Genomic DNA, 22,707 nt, shown 5'->3' with positions numbered 1-22,707 from the left:
ACAGGATAACACTGTTTTGATTAGTACAGCTTCGTGTAATAAGTTTTAAAATCAGGAAATGTGATAATTCCAACTTCCTTCTCCTTTTGCCAGATTATTTTGGCTACTTGAAATCCCTTGAGATTGCTTATGAATTTTAGGCTTGGTTTTTCTATTTCTGCAAACAATGTCATTGGGATTTTAGTAGCAATTGCATTGAATTGACAGATTGATCACTTTGAATAGTACTGTCATCTTAATAATGTTGTTTGTCAGTCCATCAACTCAGATGTCTTTTCATTTATTTATGTTTTAAAAAATTTCTTTCAGCAATATTTTGCAGTTTTCAGTGTACATGCATTTCACCTGCTTGTTTAAATATATTTTTGAGTATTTATGCCTGAGTGGTGTTTTTTTGTTTGTTTTTTGCTATTGTAAATGAAATTGTTTTTGTACTTTCCTTTTTGGATGTTTCATTGTTAGTATATAGAAATGCAACTGATTATTGTGTCTTGATTTTTGTATGCTCCAACTTTGTTGAATTTCTTATCTCCAATTGCTATTTTGCAGAATTTTTAGGGTTTTCTATATATAGGATCATGTCACCTGTGAACAGAGATAATTTTACACTTCCTTTCCAATTTGGATGCCTTTTTTTTTTTCTTGCCTAATTGCTGTTGCTAGAACTACTAATACTGTGTTGAACAGAAATTGTGAAAGCAAGCATCCTTGTCTTATTCCTTTTCTTAGGAGAAAAGCTTTTGGTCTTTCATCATTAAATATGATATTAGCTGTGGGTTTTTCACATAATGGCCTTTATGTTGAGGAACTTTTCTTCTTTTTCTAAGTTATCCAGTTGAGTGTTTTTATCAAGAAGGGGTGTTGAATTTGGTCAAATACTTTTCTGTATCAATCGAGATGCTCATTTGTTTTTCTTTCCGTTCATTCTACTAGTGTGGTATACCGATTGATTTTTGTATATTGAACCAGCCTTACATTGTGGGAATAAATCTCTTTGGTCATGGTATATACTTTTTAAATATGCTGCAGAATTTGGTGTGCTAGTGTTTGGTTGGGGATTTTTACATTAATATTCATAAAGGATATTGGCCTGTAGTTTTCTTTTCTTGTAATATCTTTGTCTGGTTTTGATATCAGGATAACCTTATCTTTACAGAATAAGTTAGAAAGTGTTCTCTCTTCTTCAGCTTTCTGGTAGAGTTTGAGGAAGACTGGTGTTAATTCTTTAAATTTTGGTAGAATTCACTGGTGAGTTCACTAGTAAAGCCATCTAGTCCAGGCTTTTCTTTGTTAGGAGACTTTTTTTTTTTTTCTGTTTGTTTTCATTACTGATTCAATCTCCTTACTATGTATTGGTCTATTTAGATTTTCTATTTTTTCATGATTCAGTTTTGGCAGATTATATGTCTAGGAATTCGCCCATCTGGGTTATCCTACTTGGCATACAGTTGTTCATAGTATTCTCTTAAATCCTTTTTACTTTTCAGAAATTGCTAGTAATGTCCACTGTCACTCCTGATTTTAGTAATTTGAGTCTTTTGTTTTGTTTTGGTCATTCTACCTAAGAGTTTGTGAATTTTATTGATCTTTTTGAAGTTCAACTTTTATTGACTTTATTGTTTTTATATTTTCTATTTTATTTATCTCTACTCTGATATTATTTCCTCTGGTAGCTTTGGGCTTAGTTTGCTCTTCTTTTTCTTGTTCCTTAAAGTGTAAAATTAGTTTATTGCTTTGAGGTTTTCTTTTTTAATGTATGCATTTACAGCGACAAATTTTCCTCACCACTGCTTTTGCTTTATTTCATACATTTGGTATATTGTATTTTTGTTTTCATTTGTCTCAGGTATTTTCTAATTTCTCTTGCTGGGATTTTTTCTTTGAACCAGTGGTTCAGTATGTTGTTTGTTTTTCACGTTTGTGAAATTTCTAGTCTTCCTTCTATTCTTGACTTATAGCTTTCTGTTGTGATCAGAATATATACTTAATGTGATTTGAATTTTTAAAAATGTGTTAAAACTTGTTTTGTGGCCTAGAATATAGTTTGTCTTAGAGAATATTTCATGTGTACTTGTAAAAAATGTGTATTCTGCTGCTATTGGGTAGAGTAATATGGTCTGATTGGTTTATGATGGTTTTTAAATTCTCTATTTTCTTATTCGTCTCTGTCTGATCTATTGTTGAAAGTATGGTATTGAAGTTTCCTACAATTTTTAAAAATTATTTATTTATTTTTGGAGATGGCATCTCACTCTGTCGCCCAGGCTGGAGTGCAGTGGCATGCCTCCCTGGTTCGTGCCATTCTCCTGCCTCAGCCTCCCAAGTAACTGGGACTACAGGCGCCCACCACCATGCCCGGCTAATTTTTTGTGTTTTTAGTAGAGACGGGGCTTCACCATGTTAGCCAGGGTGGTCTCAATCTCCTGACCTCGTGATCTGCCCACCTCGGCCTCCCAAAGTGCTGGGATTACAGGTGTGAGCCACCACGCCCAGCCCCTACTATTATTATATAATTTTATGTTTCTCCCTTCAGTTCTGTCAGTGTGCTTCATTATATTTTCAGGCTGTCATGGTTTGTTGCATATATGTTTATAATTGTATCTTCTTGGAAAATTGACCATTTAATCAATAAACAATGTTCTTTTTTTGTCTTTTGTAACAATGTTTCACTTAGAGTGTATTTTGTCTGACACTAGTGTAGTTATTCCAGCTCTTTTTTGATTACTATTTGCACAAAATATCTTTTTTCATCCTTTTTGTTTCAACCTATATGTGTCTTTAGGTCTAACTAAAGAATCTCTTAGAGACAGCATGTAGTTAGATCATATTTTTTTTCCATTTTGCCAGTCTACTTGTTTTTATTGGAGAGTTAATCTATTTACATTTAAAGTAATTACTGATAAGGATTTACTTCTGCTATTTTGTTATTTGTTTTCTGTGTGTCCTATAGCTTTTTGTTCCTCATTTCCTCCATTACTGTCTCTTATTGTGCTTAGTTGATTTTTTTTTTTTTGGTAGTGATATATTTTGATTACCTTCTCATTTTCATTTGTGTATATTCTGTAGCTGTTTTCTTTGTGGTTACCATGAGGATTACATATAACATCCTAATGTTATAAGTATCTAATTTGGATTGCTACCAGAAGCATATAAAAGCTCTATTCCTGTAAAGCCTTCATGCTTCCTTTTTATGTTGACATTTCAAATTGCATCTATATATTGTGTTTCAGTAACATCAACATATAATTATTTTTATGCAGTTGGCTCTTATTTATGTATATATGTATTTATTTTTTAGAGAAAAGGTCTTGCTCTGTTGCCCAGGCTTGTGTGCAGTGGCACAATCATAGCTCTGTGTAATCTTGAACTCCTGGGCTGAAGGAATCCTCCCACTTCAGCTTCCTGAGCAGCTAGGACTATAGGCACATACCACCATCTTGGCTAAGTTTTTTGTGTTTTTTGTAGAGATGGGGGTCTCACTATATTGCCCAGGCTGGTCTTGAACTCCTGGCCTCAAGCCATCCTCTTGCCTCAGCCTACCAGAGCACTAGGATTACAGATGTGAGCCACCATTCCTGACTGCATTTGACTTTTAAATCCCATAGAAATAAAAAGTGGAGCTACAGACCAGGATTTCAATAATACTGGCTTTTATATTTACCCTTGTCTTTACCTTTTTGGATTTATTTATTTATTTATTTATTTATTTATTTATTTATTTTTTGAGATGGAGTCTCATTCTGTCACTCAGGCTGGAGTACAGTGGCACAGTCTCGGCTCACTGCAACCTCTGCTTCCTGGGTTCAAGCGATTCTCCTGCCTCAGCCTCCTGAGTAGCTGGGATTACAGGTGTGGGCCACCACACCCAGCTAATTTTTTTATTTTTGGCGGTGACAGGGTTTTGCCATGTTGGCCAGGCTGGTCTCAAACTCCTGACCTCAAGTGATCTGCCCATCTCGGCCTCCCCAAGTGCTGGGATTACAGGTGTGATCTACTATGCCCAGCCTGTTGGAAATTTTTATATCTCTGTATAGCTGCAAGTTACTGTATAGCATCCTTTCATTTCAACCTGAAGGATTCCCTTTAGCATTTCTTATAGATTGGGTTTAATAATGAACTACCTCAGGTTTTGTTTATCTAGGAATGTCTTAATTTTTCCTTCATTTTTAAAGGACGTTTTGCCAGATACAGAATTCTTGGTTGACAGTTTTTTTCTTCTTCCAGCTTTTAAAATATATGATCCCACTGTCTTCGACCTCCAAGATTTCTAATGAGAAATTGGCAGATAATCCCATTGAGAATCTCTTGTGTGTGATGAGTCTCCTCTCTCTTGCTGCTTTTCCGGATTCCGTTTTTGTCTTTCAACTATGTGATTATAATGTTTTTGGTGTGTGGGTCTCCTTAGAGTTCAGAGCTTGGGTTTGTAGATTCATATGTTTCATCACATTTGGTAAGGTTTTGGCTTTTTTTTTTTTTCTTCAAATAATCTCTCTCCCCTTTTCTCTCTCTCTTCCTGGAATTCCCATAGTCCTAAATATTTTATTTCACTTTTTGTACTCTTTTGCTCCAGAATTATTTTTTGGCTTCTTATAATAATTTTTCTATCTTTGTTGATATCCTTATTTTGTTTATGTATTGTTTTCCTGATTTCTTTTAGTTGTTTATCTGTGTTTCCCCTTAGTTCTTTGAGTGTTTTTAAGACAGTTGCTTTAAAGTCTTTGTCTAATAAGCCAAGTCCTGTCTTGGCTTCCACAGGAACAGTTTCTGTCAATTTCATATGTTCCATTGAATGAGCCATGTTTTTCTGTTTATTTTTGTACCTGTGATTTTTTTTTAAATTATGTTTGATTATTATAATATCATAACTCTGGAAATCAGAGTCTTCTTTTCCCCTAGGGTTTGCTGGGGTTTTTTGTTTTATTTGAATAAAGACTCTACTAATCCATTTTTTTTTTTTTGAGACTTTTCCAAACTATTTTTGCCAAAACTGTTTCTTATTGTGTATGTTCACTGAGGTCTGTTCCTTTTGCTTCTATTCAGCTGTTTTGACAGGTTTCACTGAATTCCAAGAACTGAAATAGACAAACTAACAAAAAAAGAAAGCAAAAATGAGAGAACAACCCTGTCCCCCATTCTTTGCAGACTTGCTGTATGCTGGGGCAGTCCTTTACTGAGTAGCCAGGCCTGCTGTGAGCCTAGGGATCAGTCTGTGGTAAAGGTTTAAGGTCTTCTCAGGACTCTTCTGAGCATGCATCTTGCCTGGTTATGTGGGTGGCCTTCAAAACTCCTTCATATACATGGCTGCTTTTGAAAGTCCTAATTTCCCAAGAATTATCACCAAGCTTCTTCTCCAGCCTTTAGATGGTCTATTGTATGTCTCCATACAGAATTTTTTGCCTCAGGCATCCATTGGTTTGTGTTCCTCTTGTAGCTTTTACAAGCAGTGGTCACCATTTTTACTGCCCGTGTTCAGAGATATGTGGGACAGAGACGAGTTAGTCCTTCATGTTACAACAGATATACACAATTATTTGCAGATAAAGTCTGGTCTGCCTCCTCTAGTTTGATGAGGGGAACTGAGAACCCGGTTATTCCCTTGTAAGACTAGGGTTGTCACCACTCTGGGGAGGGGCTGGGTCAAGGACAAGTTAAATGCCACAAAACTTTCCCACCATTTTGAAAGTGACTTTTTCTTTATTGGGTGCTTGGGTGGGTTACTATAAAACCTTTGATCGTTTTTCAGAGCTCCTACAAAGTTGGCTCAGACAGCTTCTGGGTTTTTTTTTATGTTTCTGTGGGAGAATGATGAGAGCTTAGAGCTTCCTAGTTTGTCCTTTTTCTGATACCACTCTCTCCTTTGAAATAAACTGAAAACTATGGTGTTTGAAATTTTTTACAGATTAACCAGAAGGGCTCAGAGAAGCCACTTGAGCAGACATTTGCAACAATGGTGTCTTCTTTGGGAAGTGGAATGATGAGGTACCTCACTAGAAATCTGTTGCAGGTCTTTTCAGATCAGATGTGCACTTACATATATGCATGATTACATACAGCTCACTAGACATATGTTTCAGCTTGCATTTTTTTCAATAGTAGATCAAAGCATGATATTTTGTTGGCTTGAAATTTCTCTAGCATAATTTATGTTGCAGAATCACTTCTTTTCAGTCAAGTTTTGAGTTTAGTCTCTGATTAAAATTCCCTCATTGAGGCTTTGTGCTCCAGAGAGTTTCCATAGATAATACTTTGCCACTAGAATTGTCTTAAGGAATTTGGACTAGGCCTCTTTGCAGTGCATACCTGATTGCTGTACTTGAGCTTACTTCACTAGCATTTGTTGTGTTTCTCCTCTACTCCTCCTGAGGGCCCCAGAAGAACCTGTGAGGATAGATATATGCATATATTTTCATGTTTATATCTGCACATGTCATATATATATATATTTTTTCCTCTGCTAGGTATGAGCATGAGAAGGGATGTGTGTGTGCGTGTAGTATATGTATAGTGATAAACCCAGAGTGAAGGAGGTTCTAGTGTTCCCAAGAAATGTGTATGCACTGATATAAAGAGGAAAATCAGCTTGTGAAGGTATTATTAATAGAAGGAAAATGAATGATCTCTGGTCTGTTTCTGAATATCTTTTCTTTTGGTAGATACATTGCCTTTGACTTCCATAAGGAATGTAAAAATATGAGATGGGATCGACTGAGTATTTTATTGGATCAGGTAGCAGAAATGCAAGATGAATTAAGGTAAGCTATATTATTTCCTTAAGGAGGTAGAGGGAAGAGGTATATCTATCAGTCATATTTTATTATGTGTCATCCAGCAGACTTACAAATACAGTTCACTGGATTGTCATTGCTTGTCTATACTATTTTATTATTTTTAATTTCTTTACTGGAAAGATGAGAGTTGGTGACTTCAAAATATTTTTAAATTTTTAAAAATGACCCAAGGCCAGGTGTCTTCATATTTTTATAAATTATCTACCACACATTTACAGATTTTTATATAGTTGAACTTGGTTTACTAATATTTTGTTTCCGCTAGACATTCTATCACAAGTATTTTGTTGTTAAACTGTACAGTGTCTGTAATGATAGTGTTTAATGGCTTTTCTGTATTCTGTTTTGTCATAACATAGTTCTAAGAAAGTGCTTTTCTTCACCCTGAGCACCTGGTTTATTTCCTTTCCTCTTTTTATCATGAAAGATTGTGGTGCCATGAATCATTATATATATTTTACATCTGTTAAATTTATTTCTTTAAAAAAATTCTTCAGAGTAGGATTAATGGATCAAAGGGTCTGAATGTCTTTGCAGTACTATATTATCATTGGTTCAGGTTTATCGTACTCTATGCATGTCAGTCTTTACCGATTTTAAAGCCAGAAGAAGGAATCTGTAAATCATACTACCATTTTCTTCTGCCTGTGTGTGATAGTTGTAAACCTGGCAACCCAAATGCACTTTTTAATTTGTTACACAATAATATAGTAAAACCTCTTTGATAGACATTTGCTCAGTTTTCAAAAATATCTTTATATACATTAGGTAATCAACTACAGTTATTTAAATCTGCTTTTTTTCTGTGAGGTTTTGTCACAAACATAGAAGGGAAATTGACCTCCTGTTGTTGGGCAATCAGAGAAAACATTGTCTGGCCCTGGCATGTTGTTGGAGGAGGTAGTTCCTTGGGTTCACCCATTAACTGCTGCCATACAAGAGTGTAAGAAAGAAGGAGAGTTGACTCCAGAGTCTGTGTTTGTAGCCGTTCACTGTGGTCCACAGGGAGAGCAGAGCTTTCACTGGTGACTTTCAGATGATCTCTCGAGACTTTTCTAAGGGTTTTTGGGGTAGTGGAAAGAATCTGGGCTTTGGGATCCAACACACCTTGGTTTGAATTTGTTTTTCTCTTAGTAGTAATATGACCCAGGGCCACTTAGTTATCTTCAGACTTCGGTTTCTTCATATGTGAAGTGGAGATGATAACTTACTGTATAGTTTAAGCAATAATATTTATAACATATCTAGGATTTTATAAGTATTAATGGGGTACAAACACACACACCCTTGCACACACATATATGTACACCAACTCTAAACAAACCTTACCAATTCTGCATGATCCATATGTAGATTTTTCATCCTAACACATTCTTCCAGGCTCTTATTCCTGAGGTCATGATTTGTATTTAGCCCTTGATGAATCTGTTGCATTTTCTTCCTCCTTTTGGATTTTGAAGAATAGTTTCAATATTTAATATTATCCAGTATTCATTGTTTGCTGTGTTCCATACACTGTGCTAAGTACTTTATGTGCATTATGTGTTATCTCATTCAAACCTTAGAGAAGCCTAATGGTGGTGCTGCTGTTACCTCCATTTTGTGGATGAAAAAGCTTACTATTTAAAGTTCTATAGTTAGTAAGTTGCGTATGATGCTAAGGCTAGCAAACAGATGGTTTGCTTCCTGAATCCGTATTCTTAACCACCACACTGTGTGTTGTCAGATTTTTGAATTCATAGAATTATCAAGGAGCTTGTTAAAGAAAACATGGGACCTGGTAACTGTGGTTGGTACAGACATCTGGGTGTTTAAGGGGAGAAAGCGAAACTGATTTTTCAAATAATACCCAATTGTTCTTTATAAAGAATTTTTTTGTTGTTGTTGTTGTTGTTGTTGTTTTTTGGCTGGGGGCTGTGGCTCACGCCTGTAATCCCAGCACTTTGGGAAGCCAAGGCAGACGGATCACCTGAGGTCAGGAGTTAAAGACCAGCTTGGCCAACATGGCAAAATCCCATCTGTACTAAAAATACAAAAATTAGCCGGGCATGGTGGTGAGTGCCTGTAATCGCAGCTACTCAGGAGGCCGAGGCAGGAGAATCACTTGAACCTGGGAGGCAGAGGTTGGAGTGAGCTGAGATCATGCCACTGTGCTTCAGTCTGGGCAACGGAGGGAGATTCCATCTCCAAAAAAAAAAAAAAAAAATTGTAAAGGTATTAAAAAAATTTTTTTTTAATTTAGATACAGGATATTGCTCTGTCACCCAGGCTGGAGTGCAGTGGTGTGATCATAGTTCACTGCATCCTTTAACCCTTGAGCTCAAGTGATCCTCCCACTTTAGCCTTCTGACTACAGGTATGCACCACCATGCCTGGCTACGTTTCTGTTCTTTTAGAAGCGGGGACTCGTTATGTTGCCCAGGGTGGTCTCGAACTCCTGAGCTCAAGTAATCCTTCCGCCTCAGCCTCCCAAGTAGCTGGGATTACAGGCATGCGCCACCATGCCCAGCTAAAAGTATTTTTGATGCAAAATATTCAGTCCTTGCCTCAGAGATTCTGATTCAGTTGATCTCAAGGCCAGGAATTTTTTTTCACAAGCAACCCAGAGGATTCTAAAGATAGTATATGAATCATAAAGCCCTGACATCTAGGGATATAGTTGGAATAATTATGTTAGAGGAAACCCTCATCTGGCTTTGGGAAACACGATTGATTTGCACAGCAACCTTTTTAATACTCTTAACTCTACTTTTTCACGTCTTTGGGGTGAGATGATCTCTAATCTTCAGCCATTTTTTGGATGGGGGGCTGTCTTGCCTCAGCTATTTAGACTTCTTTTTGGTCTAGGATAATCACATATGCCTGACCACACATTCCTGTCTGACCTTTTAATTTACAGTTTTTAATAATGTCACTGAAATGAGACCCATGTTGTAAGAGTTAAGTCCTTAGTAAATCTGACCTACTTTGGTATGAGAGTGTTTATACAAATGTGTTTTAGTTATTTTCTAGTGGACTCTGCTGGCCAGGTGGTGGCAAACCAGGAAGGCGTGTTCCGAAGCAATTGCATGGATTGTCTAGATAGAACCAATGTGATCCAGAGTTTGTTAGCTCGTCGTTCACTTCAGGCCCAACTTCAGGTGCGAATGCTTTTTTTTTTTTTTTTTTAATTGAAAAACAACACAGCAAAAAATCAAACATCTTCTTTAAAACCCAGTAACAAAAAATATTCACATCGCCCACACCCTAACCCAGCTCTTTTTATTTTTGTGTCTTGCCCATGGATGTAACATTTTCCATAACTAGGGTCAGACTGTGTATGCAGTTTTCACTTTTGCCATTTTCCCTTAGCATTTATGTAATCACAGTTTCTGATGGTTGTATTGTTGTGCCATAATTTACTAAGCCATTCAGATTGCTACATTTTTGGTTTATAAATAACACTGTAGAGAATGTATCTGTATATGTTATTATTAACTTGAATTATTTCCTTCATGTTAATTCCTAGAAGTGGAATTACTGGGTTAAAGAGAATAAATATATTATTTTCCAAGAGCGTCATACCAGTTTACACTGACACCAACAATGAATAAGTAAATCCATTTCATTGAACTCTTTGCAGCATTCAATATTTTAATTTTAATTTTTTTTTTTTTCCTTGAGACAGGGTCTGGCTCTGTTGCCCAGGCTGGAGTGCAGTGGTGCAATCTTTTTTTTTTTTTGAGACGGAGTCTCGCTCTGTTGCCCAGGCTGGAGTGCAGTGGCGCAATCTCGGCTCACTGCAAGCTCCGCCTCCCGGGTTCACGCCATTCTCCTGCCTCAGCCTCTCCGAGTAGCTGGGACTACAGGTGCCCGCCACCACGCCTGGCTAATTTTTTTGTATTTTTAGTAGAGACGGGGTTTCACTGTGGTCTCGATCTCCTGACCTCGTGATCCGCCCGCCTTGGCCTCCCAAAGTGCTGGGATTACAAGCGTGAGCCACCGCGCCCGGCCTTGTGGTGCAATCTTGGCTTGCTGCAACCTCTGCCTCCTGGGCTCAAGCCATCCTACCTACCTACAACAAAGCTGGTGCTACAGGTGTGTGCCACCACGCCTGGCTAATTTTTGTATTTTTTTGTAGAGACAGGATTTCACCATGTTGCCCAGGTTGTTCTCAAATCCCTGGGCTCAAGCAGTCTATCTGCCTCAGCTCCCAAAGTGCTGGGATTACAGGCTTGAGCCACTGTGTCTAGCCTCTTTTTTTTTTTTCTATTTCATTAATACAAAAGTAGCACCTCAAGATTGTTTCTATTTATCTCTCTCTTATTACTAGCAAGGGATATTGACTCCAAAGTAAAAAGTTTCTGACACAGCTTTGCTTTACCACTAGACTATGCTGATGAGAAAAATAGTTTTTTTCTTCTGTGTATATTTGGAATGAAAAAGATGTAGAGCCCCAGTTTTTAAATCACATTGGCATTTGTTGTGAGGGGCAGACAATGCATACCACATGGTTTCCTGTTCAGGTAATTAGTAAGCATTCAACTTTATTTCTGACAATTGTATGATACCGAGAAAGAAATTATGGAGGTAAAATACCCCCTTCAGAATGAATTGTTCTTGAATCTTAAAGTCACACCTGCCAGAAGAGTGCTGTCCCTGTTGGAGTAGTCTGTAGTTTGTATTGTGCTATGTCCTCGTCTGTTGGAAGGTCTTCTGAGTGTAGTTTTTAATAGAAACAATATTAGGAATGGTTTGGTTCCATGGCTGATTAACCAAAACTTACTGGACTAGGCTCTGCAATCCATATTTTACAATTTTACATGCTATATATAGTATTATGAAACCTAACCAACCTTCAGAGAGTGGGGGCAGGAGCCTCTCCAGCAGCTTTGCCTACTAGTGTAGGGACTGTCTCCTTGTGCCTCTCCAAGTCTGCCAATGAAGGCAGAATTCTTACCTAGCTGAAGGTCACCAAGGTGGCTCTTGTGCTGTGTCTAAGGGTGGGAATGACTCCCTCTGAGGTGGAGATGAGGTGTCATCTGAGGTAAGCAATGAAGATGGTGGTTCTCAGAGGTGATGGTCTGAGACAAGGCAGGGACTTGTCATCTGTGGTTGGTGGTCTCCAAAGGGGAGTCCATAGAGGGGATTCAGGGGGCCCAGCAACCCCGGGATATTCTATGTCTGTGTGTGTGCACTTCTGGGGAGGTAGATTAGGTGGCATTCATCAGATTCTCAAAGGTCTGTGGGACAGAGGGTAAGGCTGGGGTGACTCGGGTGAAGAAGTTGAGGGATGATGCATATGAGGGGGTCTCAAGGGGTAGAGGCAGTGGAAGACTGGGGGTAAGAGGGAGGGAGGAAGTAGTGGTTGAAATCCTATAGCAGCTTTCACTCTCCCTTCTGACCCTCTCTCTGAGTATAGTGCTGCTGCTGTCCCTCAAGGGAGTGTGGGGGCTGCAAGGCAAAGGTGCCCTCAGGAGAGGCTTTGCAGTCTGCCCTGGGCAGGAGAGGGCTGCTGCGAGCTGGGGCCCCCTATAGACAACAGACATTTCTGGCCTGCATCCAGCAACCAGGAACCATGAGATAAAATTTGGGGACTGCTTTTTCTTCCTAAATCATGTCTGCTAAAATCTATTACACATAAATCTGGGTGTGGTTTTTATTCCAGAGACTAGGAGTTTTGCATGTGGGACAAAAGCTTGAAGAACAAGATGAATTTGAGAAGATTTACAAAAATGGTAGGTCATTTCTTTAATATAGACAAAGTTGCTCAAATTTTGAAATAAATTAATATTCTGGATTTAGAACTTTGTTTGTCATCTTAATCATTATCAGCTGTTTTTACTTTTTTCTACAGCCTGGGCTGACAATGCAAATGCTTGTGCCAAGCAATATGCGGGAACTGGTGCCTTGAAGACTGACTTTACCAGGCAAGCCATGCTTTTAAAATAGCATTCCACATCAGTAGTTCACAGTCCTGGTGCTTTTAAAAATCACCTGGGCAGCTTTCAGACAGCAGCAGCAACAGCAGCAAGACTCCAGCATCTGGGCCTCACTTGAGACCTGTGGAGTCAGGATTTCTGGGAAGTGAGGCCCAGGTACTGGTGTGTTCTTAGCCACCCTGGGAGATTCTGATGCTTGGGGAGGGTTGAGAGCCACTGCTCCACAGTGCTTCTCAGACCTTACTGTGTACCTGAAGCACCAGTCTTGAGATGTGCTCTAAAAAGCACCCAGGTGATGCTGATGCTGCTTTCAAAGACCACACTGAGTAATGAGGAATTAGAACATTTTGAATGTATTATGCACGCAGTGGCTCTTTTTCTGCTGTATGGGTTCCCTGGGAGCAGAATAAGATTTCTAGTCTGTTTGCTGTGTCCTACCACTTAACCTGGGCTATGTATTTCTCTTCATATTTCTTATCTTTGCAACTGGAATTAGTATGTTTCTTTGTGCCTCCTTTGGTAATATTTTAGAAAGAAAATAGGTATTTCTTGGACCTACAAGTGATTTCTTTTGTGAAGTATCTGTATTTTCAGGGATAGTTTTTAAAATCTGTCACTCACTTATTTCTATACCTTATGCTTATTGGCCATAAAACAGTATGAGAATTCAGTGTACAAACCTGTGACTTAAAACTTAACCTCTTTAACCAGAACTGGAAAGAGAACTCATTTGGGACTTATAATGGATGGCTGGAACTCAATGATACGATATTATAAGAACAACTTTTCCGATGGATTTAGACAAGTAAGTTTGTATTTGATGCTTTCCTGGCATTAGGCGGTTGTATCTTTGCATTGTTCATCACTAATGTTATCTCACATTGAGTTTACGAATTTCTTCCTTTCTGTTCTAGGATTCCATAGACTTATTTCTTGGAAACTATTCAGTGGATGAATTAGAATCTCATAGTCCTTTAAGTGTTCCAAGGGATTGGAAATTCCTGGCTGTAAGAAACCATTTTATATTTTTCAAGTTTTTAAAAGCATTGTGTGTGAAGGTATAGATGGTTTCAGTCTCCTTAATTTAAAACATTATATGTTGTTTTATATTTCATTACATGAAATATAAATACTTAAGTTTTCCAAAGAGGTCAGGCTGAGGAGTACAGTAACTGTGGAGCATTTGTTTTCTTTTCCTGAGACTGTCTCACACATCCTTTTCATGTGAATTCACATAAGCAAAGGGAATGTGGAAGCTTTCTCATTTCAGGAAAACTTCAGTTCTCTTACATTGAGGAAATTGCCAGAGACAAATGTGTTACATGGAAGGCAAAGTTTATTTTTGATGCTTCTCTCCTTTTTGACTCCTCTGTTCACCAGACTCTGCAAGAGCCGCTCTGGATTTTCTTTCCAGTGGGTCAAGTGCCCTGGAATGGAAGGGAGGCCTGGTGTTCTAGGTCCTCATCTTGGGCATCCTCCTTCCATTTAGCACTCTTTGGCTTGGAGCAAAAGCATGCTTCTTCCGATCTTACCACATCCCCCATCTAAAGTCTAGGGCAGTTGTGATTGAACCCATAAATAATAATGTTTTGTTGACAAAAGATATTAGCTGTCTATTAGCTGACAGATGAGTTTTATTCTTTTCCCAAGCAATGCATGCACAACTGATTTTGCAGCCATTGATTAGCATTCTTAAATGATGATCTCTTTCTGTTGTCTTTTCCAGTTGCCTATTATCATGGTCGTTGCCTTTTCAATGTGCATTATCTGTTTGCTTATGGCTGGTAAGTCTGCTCCACACGTTTATTTCTTAGTTAGAATGTTGACCTTCCTTTTACAACATCGTAAGTTTTTGAGTTCGCTGAACACTTGATGTTTCCCTATTAAATTTAATGGGTAAAGTGGAGTAGATGAAATTTGTCATTAGATGTGACAGGAAGAAACATAACATACCTAGTAGTTTGATGGTTGTCTTTTTTTTTTTAACCTCAGATTTTAAAAACATGTTTTTCTTATTACTGTAAACCAATGAGTGTCTGAGACAGGTCTCAGTCAGTTTAGAGGCTTAATTTGCCAAGGTTGAGGACCTGCCTAGGAAAAAGAGACACAAGCTACAGTAGGATCAGTGTCCTGTGCTTTTTCAAAGAGGGTTTTAAGGACTTCAGTATTAAATGGGGAAAGAGTGTACACGAGGGGAAGGAGGAATGGAAACCAAAGGGGAGGGTAGGTAGTAAGATAAGTGGTCACATTCTTGTGAGGCTTTGATTAGCACTCACTGAATCCATGTTACATGTGAAAGGACAGGGTAGAGGAACACTCAATTATGCATTCATCTCCTGCTCTGTAAATCTGCATTTTATGTAAGACAAAGTAGGTAAAGAAGTCAGATCTGCATTTGTTTTGGGGTGGGCGGAGGGATGATTTTCTAGTCTGTCTTTAAATAAGACTAGAAATTAAATAAACTGTTAATTTACATTGTCAGGGTGAGGGAGATTCAACAGGACTATCTTTTAGGGTAAAGATTTTGGGGCCCACAAGGAGTTTGCTTGTGACAGTTTGTGAGGGTGGCCATCTGTGAGGATATGTGGCCCACTATCTTTGCAGCTGTCTACTTAGGAACAAAAGAAGGGTAGTTTTGTGAGACTCAATTCCCAAGTTTATTTTTCCTTTGGCATAGTAAATTTGGAGTCCTGAGATTTTATTTTCCTTTTACATTACCAAAGTAATTCATAGTAATTATAGAAAGCACACGTAGGCAGAAAAGGAGAAAATATTATTTGTCATCATACCTTTGAGAGAGAAGCTAACCACTCTTAACGTTTTGATGTTTTAATCTTTATAAGTGTCTGTGATTTTTTTTTTCAAAAGTGAGATAGGTATTTTCATTATATGCTTTTTTTCACTGAGCAGTATGTTTTCCCATGTTCTTAATTGCTAATGGCTGCAAAGTATTCCATTTATGGATGTATAGTTTAACCAACTCAAATAAATGTTAATAGATTAAGATATTACTTATCATTAAATTTTAAAGGTTGAGAGTAAAATTGCCTAAGAACCTGAGGAGACAAGGTCTTTACTGGTTTTCTTTTTTCTCTTAATATTTTGCTATGTTACTGAGTTAATAAAGCATTTAAGATTAAAGTGAGAAGAATGTATTCTTTATTCTCCTTTGAGTAATGTCCTGTACTTTGGAGGTTTGAGTCTGAGACTTGGTGTATTGGACCTTGGAGGTGCAATCCTAGTCACTCTGAAAGAAGAAGCACCTTCCAGCCTTCATCCTCTATGCTGAATTCGTTGAGCCAACCTCTCTCTGAATTCCACCATCCTCGGGGCACCATTAATATGCTCCCCTCTCACAGAGTGTCTCTCCCACACAGAAGTCTTCACCTTCTATTTAGATTTCCACAGCACTCCTGGTCCTCTCTCCCAGCACTTTCCTTTTTTAACCCCATTAATACATAGGGAGTTATTTTTCAGAGGTGGTATACCTCTTTAGTGTACCTGACATACCCAGTGTGTATTTCTTTTTGGATGATAATGATTTGCATACTCGTTTGTTTTTTTCACTGGATCAGCAACTTTTTGAAGGTAAAGACTGTGTCTTACTCATTGTTTTATCTCCTTTGTCCAGGATATAGTAAGCCCTCAGTAAATGTTTGCTGAATTAAGGACTCACTCCACCACCACCACTAATTCTGTCATCTTTTTTATAGGGAGGCTCAGTTACCTGTTCATCTCTGTATTCCCCAGTGCTCAGCCCTGTAGATAGTCGTGGCGTAGTTTTGACTAAATGCTGAAATGTTGAGTAGGGGGAAAGAGCCATCTTATTATAGTGAGCAAAATTTATCTGTAAAGAGCCAGGTAGTAAATATTTTTGTCTTTATGGATGGCTGTACATTCTTTGTTTTTGTGTTTATTTAAAATTGTAAAAACCATTCTTACCTTACAATACAAAAACAGGTTGAAGCACAGGCATTGCCTGGGACTTGACTGCAGGTTTTGGGGGCAGGAAGGAAGAGGCAGCGTGTGCCGGTTCCTCAGCAGCCAGCCCTGCTTTCATTTCCTCTCTAGATCCTCTGCCTTCTTTCCTGAAAACACTGCCCAGCACATGCCATTTTTGGGGAGCCATTCTACTGTTAAATTAGTTCATTTTGTTGTTGTGACTGTACCCACATTTACTTAAAGAACCTCTGGAGAGGCAGGAAAGTCAAGACCAAGAGCTCTGCCTGAATAAAACGGATGATTCCTTTAGGAAGTGTCCAGCAGAGTGGCTAACAAGGAACTGCCCTTCTTCTTTTGTCCAAGAAGAATTTTAAAATTCAGAGCCATGAAAATGAGCAATTACGCAAATTCAAGTATATTTTGAGTAAAAAGAGATTGGATGCTGTGGATGGTAACATCTCATGTCAGTTTATTGTTATAATGAACTTTGTGATGTTTGGGTGTGGTAATATCTGATTTCTAGCTCCTGCTGTGGTTTTCAAAGAGAATAGAAAACAAATATAGCATGATCTCTGAGGGCTTGTTAGGAAGGAGTCTGGATGCTCGTTTCTTCCCTGGTGTGCTCACTGGCCGTTATTCCCTGTATGTTTCTCCGTCTGCAAATGAGGCCAGTAGTGTTGCAGAGAGAGAAGCTATTCTCTAGGTTCAGCTATTCAAGGAGTAAAACAAAGTACATCTTTGCCCACCGGCCTGCTGCTAACCTTTATGAACTTCGGACTTTGAAAAATGCATATCAGCAGAGTTGGGCTAAATATGTCATTAAAATATGTTATTGGCTGGGTGCTATGGTATGTGCCTGTAGTCCCAGCTACTCAGGAGGCTGAAGTGGGAGGATCACTTGAGCCCAGGAGTTCTGGTCTGTAGTGTGTTATGCTGATCGGATGTCCGCCCTAAGTTCAGCATCAACATGGTGACCTCTTTGAGCAGGAAATCACCAGGTTGCCTAAGGAATGGTGAACCAGTACAGGTTGGAAACAGCAGGACAAAACTTTCATGCTGATCAATAGTGGAATCGTGCTTGTGAATAGCCACTGCACTCTAGCCTGGGCAACACAGCAAGACCCCATCTGTAAAGAAAATGTTATTGACTTTTGCTTTATATATTTGTGTATATGCAAAAAATACTCTACAAAATATACATAACTTCAGAAAAGTTATGTATAACTTATGTTTGGTATTCATAACTTATGAATATTCTATTAAAATTTTTTGTGCAGGTATTTTGACAATAGCTCATATCTGTTATAGAACTATGAATTAAACTTAATAGTTATTTGTATTATTAAAATATACTAAAAGTGATCATTATTATTTGTATAATATAATATGAAATCGTTTAGTCCAGTGGTTCTCAAAGTGTAGCCTCTTGATCGGTAGCATCAGCATCACCTGGGACCTAGGAACTTGTTAGAATGCAGATTCTTGGGGCCCAACAGTTGATGCTTTATCAAGCCCTGCAGCAGATTCTGGTACTAGCCAGGGTTTGAGAACCACCGGTTTAAACCTTAATTAAGAGGTTCTTATATTTTTCCTGTGAATGTGCCAGTAAACTTTAATGTTGCCAAAATGTGCTAAATAGCTGAAAACTGGGTCTGATATCAGCAAACGACTTATTTAGCTTTTTGTTTCTTAATATCAACAGGTGACACTTGGACAGAAACACTGGCCTATGTGCTCTTCTGGGGAGTTGCAAGCATTGGAACATTTTTTATCATTCTTTACAATGGCAAAGATTTTGTCGATGCTCCCAGACTGGTCCAAAAAGAAAAGATAGACTGAATTTGTATTTGTGGAAAGCGGCTTGGCTTGGAAGATTCCATTGTGCAGAACTGGAGTCTTTACTGACCCGCTTTCCACATCAGCCCAAAGTCTTTTTAATGCCTTTATCCAAAAGCACATCTTGTGCTCCGTGCAGGATGATGACAGAATTGATCTGATGTTACTGCCTTGATGGTCTCTTTACTATTGAGACAGTTAGATTTATAATTTGAAGCTATTCTGTAATTAAAATATAACCTGAATTCAGCTTGCAGAATGGAAGCTGAATCTGTTCATTGTATTCTATTGATTGTCAATTTAATTAGCTGTTGCAATATAAGTAATATATTTTAAAAACCTAGCTCCTTTCATTATTTAAAACAGCAAAATTATTTTTGTAGCTCAGTTTCATTATTGTCATTGTAGAAGTGGTCACTATTAGCAGGCATACTTTTCCACACATCTTTGGACTTTTCTTAAAAGTTCAGTAATAAGCTAACTGTGTTTATAAAATGTAAGTCTCTTACAGACATCAAGTAGTTTGATGAGACAGTCTGTGACTTCATGATAGGAAAGAGGAGGATGAGGTCTGGGATTCTTTAAAGTCTCTGGTGGGCTGCCTCATGACTTTAATCAGCTTGAACTGCCAGTGCACCAGCAGTTTAGGTGTGATGAGAGAATTCAGATTATCTTTTTAAAAAAGTGTAAATAAAATCAAAGAATGTAAAGTCTGTCTCTTACGCTAGAGGTCCAAAGCTGCCTCTGTTTTAAAGGTTATCCCAATGTGGAAGATGCCCATGACTGGTCAGCTACTCCCTCCTGTACATTTTGGTTTCTTTGAGGGTCACTCACTGAAACACGCAGGCCTCTGAGAGGGTCTTGTTCTAGATTTCATATTGCACTTGGAGGGCAACAGCTGCTTTTCCACGCATGGTACTCTTGATGTTTTTCACTCTGTCAAGGATTTTGTTAGCTATCAATGAATGTGTCTAAAACTTAGTGCTTCCAGGTAGTTATAGTTCTCCAAATCAAGGACCAACTTAAACATTAATTTTTGTGCAAAAACAAACCTGAAAAATATGCTTTGGAAACTCTGCATAGTTCTAATTGTAAGTCAGATTGTATATTCAAATTGTAATTAAGAGATTTAAATATTAGAACAGTATGTAAGGTAGTATAATTACCACTATTTTAAAACAATTCAGTTAAACACTGCTACAATATTTCAGTGTTGTGCTTGAAAATATGTACAGTTTTTTCCAATATTAATACCTTATGTTGTCCTTAAATATTTCTAAAAGCGCCTTTATTTCAGCATTACCTTTTTTTCATCATTAGCTTTTATAAAACATTCATGTAAGTTGTTACTTTTAGAAACTCTAAAGGAAATAATAGCTGGAAAACCCTCTGTAGTTTAAAATCAGTCATTAAACTCACAATAGGGTAAGTAAATATAGCCACCTGTTAACATGTAAATAAGCATAATTTGTTCCAAAGATGGAATATTGAAACTTAATTCATGTCTGCTGTAAAATATTATTTAAATGCTGCTGGGCATTTCACTTAAAGAACTTAATGTCAACAGCTACAACAAAGACCAAATCTGAACTGCTAATGTGGCTGCTTTGTAGGGAATGGACTAATATCAATGTGTTAGATCTTAAGGTATCAGTATTTCAGAATCCTGCGGCGATTTTATTTCTAAATTCACGTACTGTATGTCCATAAGTGAAAATAAAATGTTATATTCTTTTCTATTATTGGTATCATTCATGTACTTTGAAAGTGATGTTTTTCTTTTTGATCTTAGAATGCTAAAAATCATGCAAAATGATACGGTTTGGCTCTGTGTCCCCATCCACCCAAATCTCATCTCAAATTGTAATCCCTACGTGTTGAGGGAGGTACCTGGTGGGAGGTGGTTGGATCATGGGGGATGGTTTCCCCCATGCTGTTCTCATGAGTTCGCACGAGGTCTGATGGTTTAAAAGTGTTTGGCATTTACCCCCTTGCTCGCTCGCTTTCCTGCCACCGTGTTAAGATGTGCTTTGCTTTCCCTTCACCTTCTGCCATGATTGTAAGTTTTGTGAGGCCTCCCCAGCCATGCGGAACTGAGTCAAACCTCTTTTCTTCATACGTTACCTAGTCTCAGGTAGTTCTTTTTTTTTTTTTTTTTTTGGTGCTTTTTTTTTTTCTCTCTTTTTTTTTATTATTATACTTTAGGTTTTAGGGTACATGTGCACAATGTGCAGGTTTGTTACATATGTATCCATGTGCCATGTTGTTTTGCTGCACCCATTAACTCGTCATTTAGCATTATGTATATCTCCTAATGCTGTCCCTCCCCCCTCCCCCCACCACACAACAGTCCCTGGAGTGTGATGTTCCCCTTCCTGTGTCCATGAGTTCTCATTGTTCAATTCCCACCTATGAGTGAGAACATGCGGTGTTTGGTTTTTTGTCCTTGCAATAGTTTACTAAGAATGATGTTTTCCAGTTTCATCCATGTCCCTACAAAGGATATGAACTCATCCTTTTTTATGGCTGATAGTATTCCATGGTGTATATGTGCCACATTTTCTTAATCCAGTCTATCGTTGGACATTTGGGTTGGTTCCAATTCTTTGCTATTGTGAATAGTGCCGCAGTAAACATACGTGTGCATGTGTCTTTATAGCAGCATGATTTATAGTCCTTTGGGTATATACCCAGTAATGGGATGGCTGGGTCAAATGGTATTTCTAGTTCTAGATCCCTGAAGAATTGCCACACTGACTTCCACAATGGTTGAACTAGTTTACAGTCCCACCAACAGTGTAAAAGTGTTCCTATTTCTCCACATCCTCTCCAGCACCTGTTGTTTCCTGCTTTTTTGATAATGGCCATTCTAACTGGTGTGAGATGGTATCTCACTGTGGTTTTGATTTGCATTTCTCTGATGGCCAGTGATGATGAGCATTTCTTCATGTGTTTTTTGGCTGCATAAATGTCTTCTTTTGAGAAGTGTCTGTTCATGTCCTCTGCCCACTTTTTGATGGGGTTGTTTGTTTTTTTCTTGTAAATTTGAGTTCATTGTAGATTCTGGATATTAGCCCTTTGTCAGATGAGTAGGTTGCAAAAATTTTCTCCCATTCTGTAGGTTGCCTGTTCACTCTGATGATAGTTTCTTTTGCTGTGCAGAAGCTCTTTAGTTTAATTAGATCCCACTTGTCAATTTTGGCTTTTGTTGCCATTGCTTTTGGTGTTTTAGACATGAAGTCCTTGCCCACGCCTATGTCCTGAATGGTACTGCCTAGGTTTTCTTGTAGGATTTTAATGGTTTTAGGTCTAACATGTAAGTCTTTAATCCATCTTGAATTAATTTTTGTATAAGGTGTAAGGAAGGGATCCAGTTTCAGCTTTCTACATATGGCTAGCCAGTTTTCCCAGCACCATTTATTAAATAGGGAATCCTTTCCCCATTTCTTGTTTTTGTCAGGTTTGTCAAAGATCAGATAGTTGTAGATATGCAGCATCATTTCTTTTTTTTTTTTTTTTTTTTTTGTGACGGAGTCTTGCTCTGTCCCCCAGGCTGGAGTGCAGTGGCGCGATCTCGGCTCACTGCAAGCTCCGCCTCCCGGGTTCACGCCATTCTCCTGCCTCAGCCTCCCAAGTAGCTGGGACTACAGGCGCCCGCCAACACATTCAGCTAATTTTTTGTGTTTTTAACAGAGACGGGGTTTCACCGTGTTAGCCAGGATGGTCTCGATCTCCTGACCTCATGATCCGCCGGCCTCGGCCTCCCAAAGTGCTGGGATTACAGGCTTGAGCCACGGCACCCGGCCTTATGCAGCATCATTTCTGAGGACTCTGTTCTGTTCCATTGATCTATGTCTCTGTTGTGGTACCAGTACCATGCCGTTTTGGTTACTGTATAGTTTGAAGTCAGGTAGCATGATGCCTCCAGCATTGTTCTTTTGGCTTAGGATTGACTTGGCGATGTGGGCTCTTTTTTGGCTCCATATGAACTTTAAAGTAGTTTTTTTCAATTCTGTGAAGAAAGTTATTGGTAGCTTGATGGTGATGGCATTGAATCTATAAATTACCTTGGGCAGCATGGCCATTTTCACGATATTGATTCTTCCAACCCGTGAGCATGGAATGTTCTTCCATTTGTTTGTATCCTCTTTTATTTCATTGAGCAGTGGTTTGTAGTTCTCCTTGAAGAGGTCCTTCACATCCCTCGTAAGTTGGATTCC

The 22,707-nt window shown here is 38.4% G+C and overlaps 1 protein-coding gene across 2 annotated transcripts in view; it reads left to right on the top strand.

Annotated features, from left to right (window-relative positions):
- Window positions 1–20,226, top strand: part of SACM1L (SAC1 like phosphatidylinositide phosphatase) — a 56,479-nt gene extending 36,253 nt beyond the window's left edge. For both annotated transcript variants that reach the window (XM_032161825.2, XM_032161826.2), the window contains exons 12-20: window positions 5,900–5,979; window positions 6,654–6,752; window positions 9,790–9,928; window positions 12,436–12,505; window positions 12,625–12,697; window positions 13,421–13,514; window positions 13,624–13,716; window positions 14,436–14,493; window positions 18,354–20,226. In XM_032161825.2, the coding sequence (XP_032017716.1) occupies window positions 5,900–5,979; window positions 6,654–6,752; window positions 9,790–9,928; window positions 12,436–12,505; window positions 12,625–12,697; window positions 13,421–13,514; window positions 13,624–13,716; window positions 14,436–14,493; window positions 18,354–18,490 (843 nt within the window). In that variant the 3' untranslated portion in view covers window positions 18,491–20,226. The remainder of the gene's footprint in view (window positions 1–5,899; window positions 5,980–6,653; window positions 6,753–9,789; window positions 9,929–12,435; window positions 12,506–12,624; window positions 12,698–13,420; window positions 13,515–13,623; window positions 13,717–14,435; window positions 14,494–18,353) is intronic.
- Window positions 20,227–22,707: the final 2,481 nt, after the last annotated feature.

Source organism: Hylobates moloch, unplaced genomic scaffold (assembly GCF_009828535.3).
Source record: "Hylobates moloch isolate HMO894 unplaced genomic scaffold, HMol_V3 SCAFFOLD_8, whole genome shotgun sequence".
Taxonomy (NCBI): domain Eukaryota; kingdom Metazoa; phylum Chordata; class Mammalia; order Primates; family Hylobatidae; genus Hylobates; species Hylobates moloch.
Note: the sequence above shows the minus strand (reverse complement) of the source record. Positions and strands in the feature narration are given on the sequence as shown.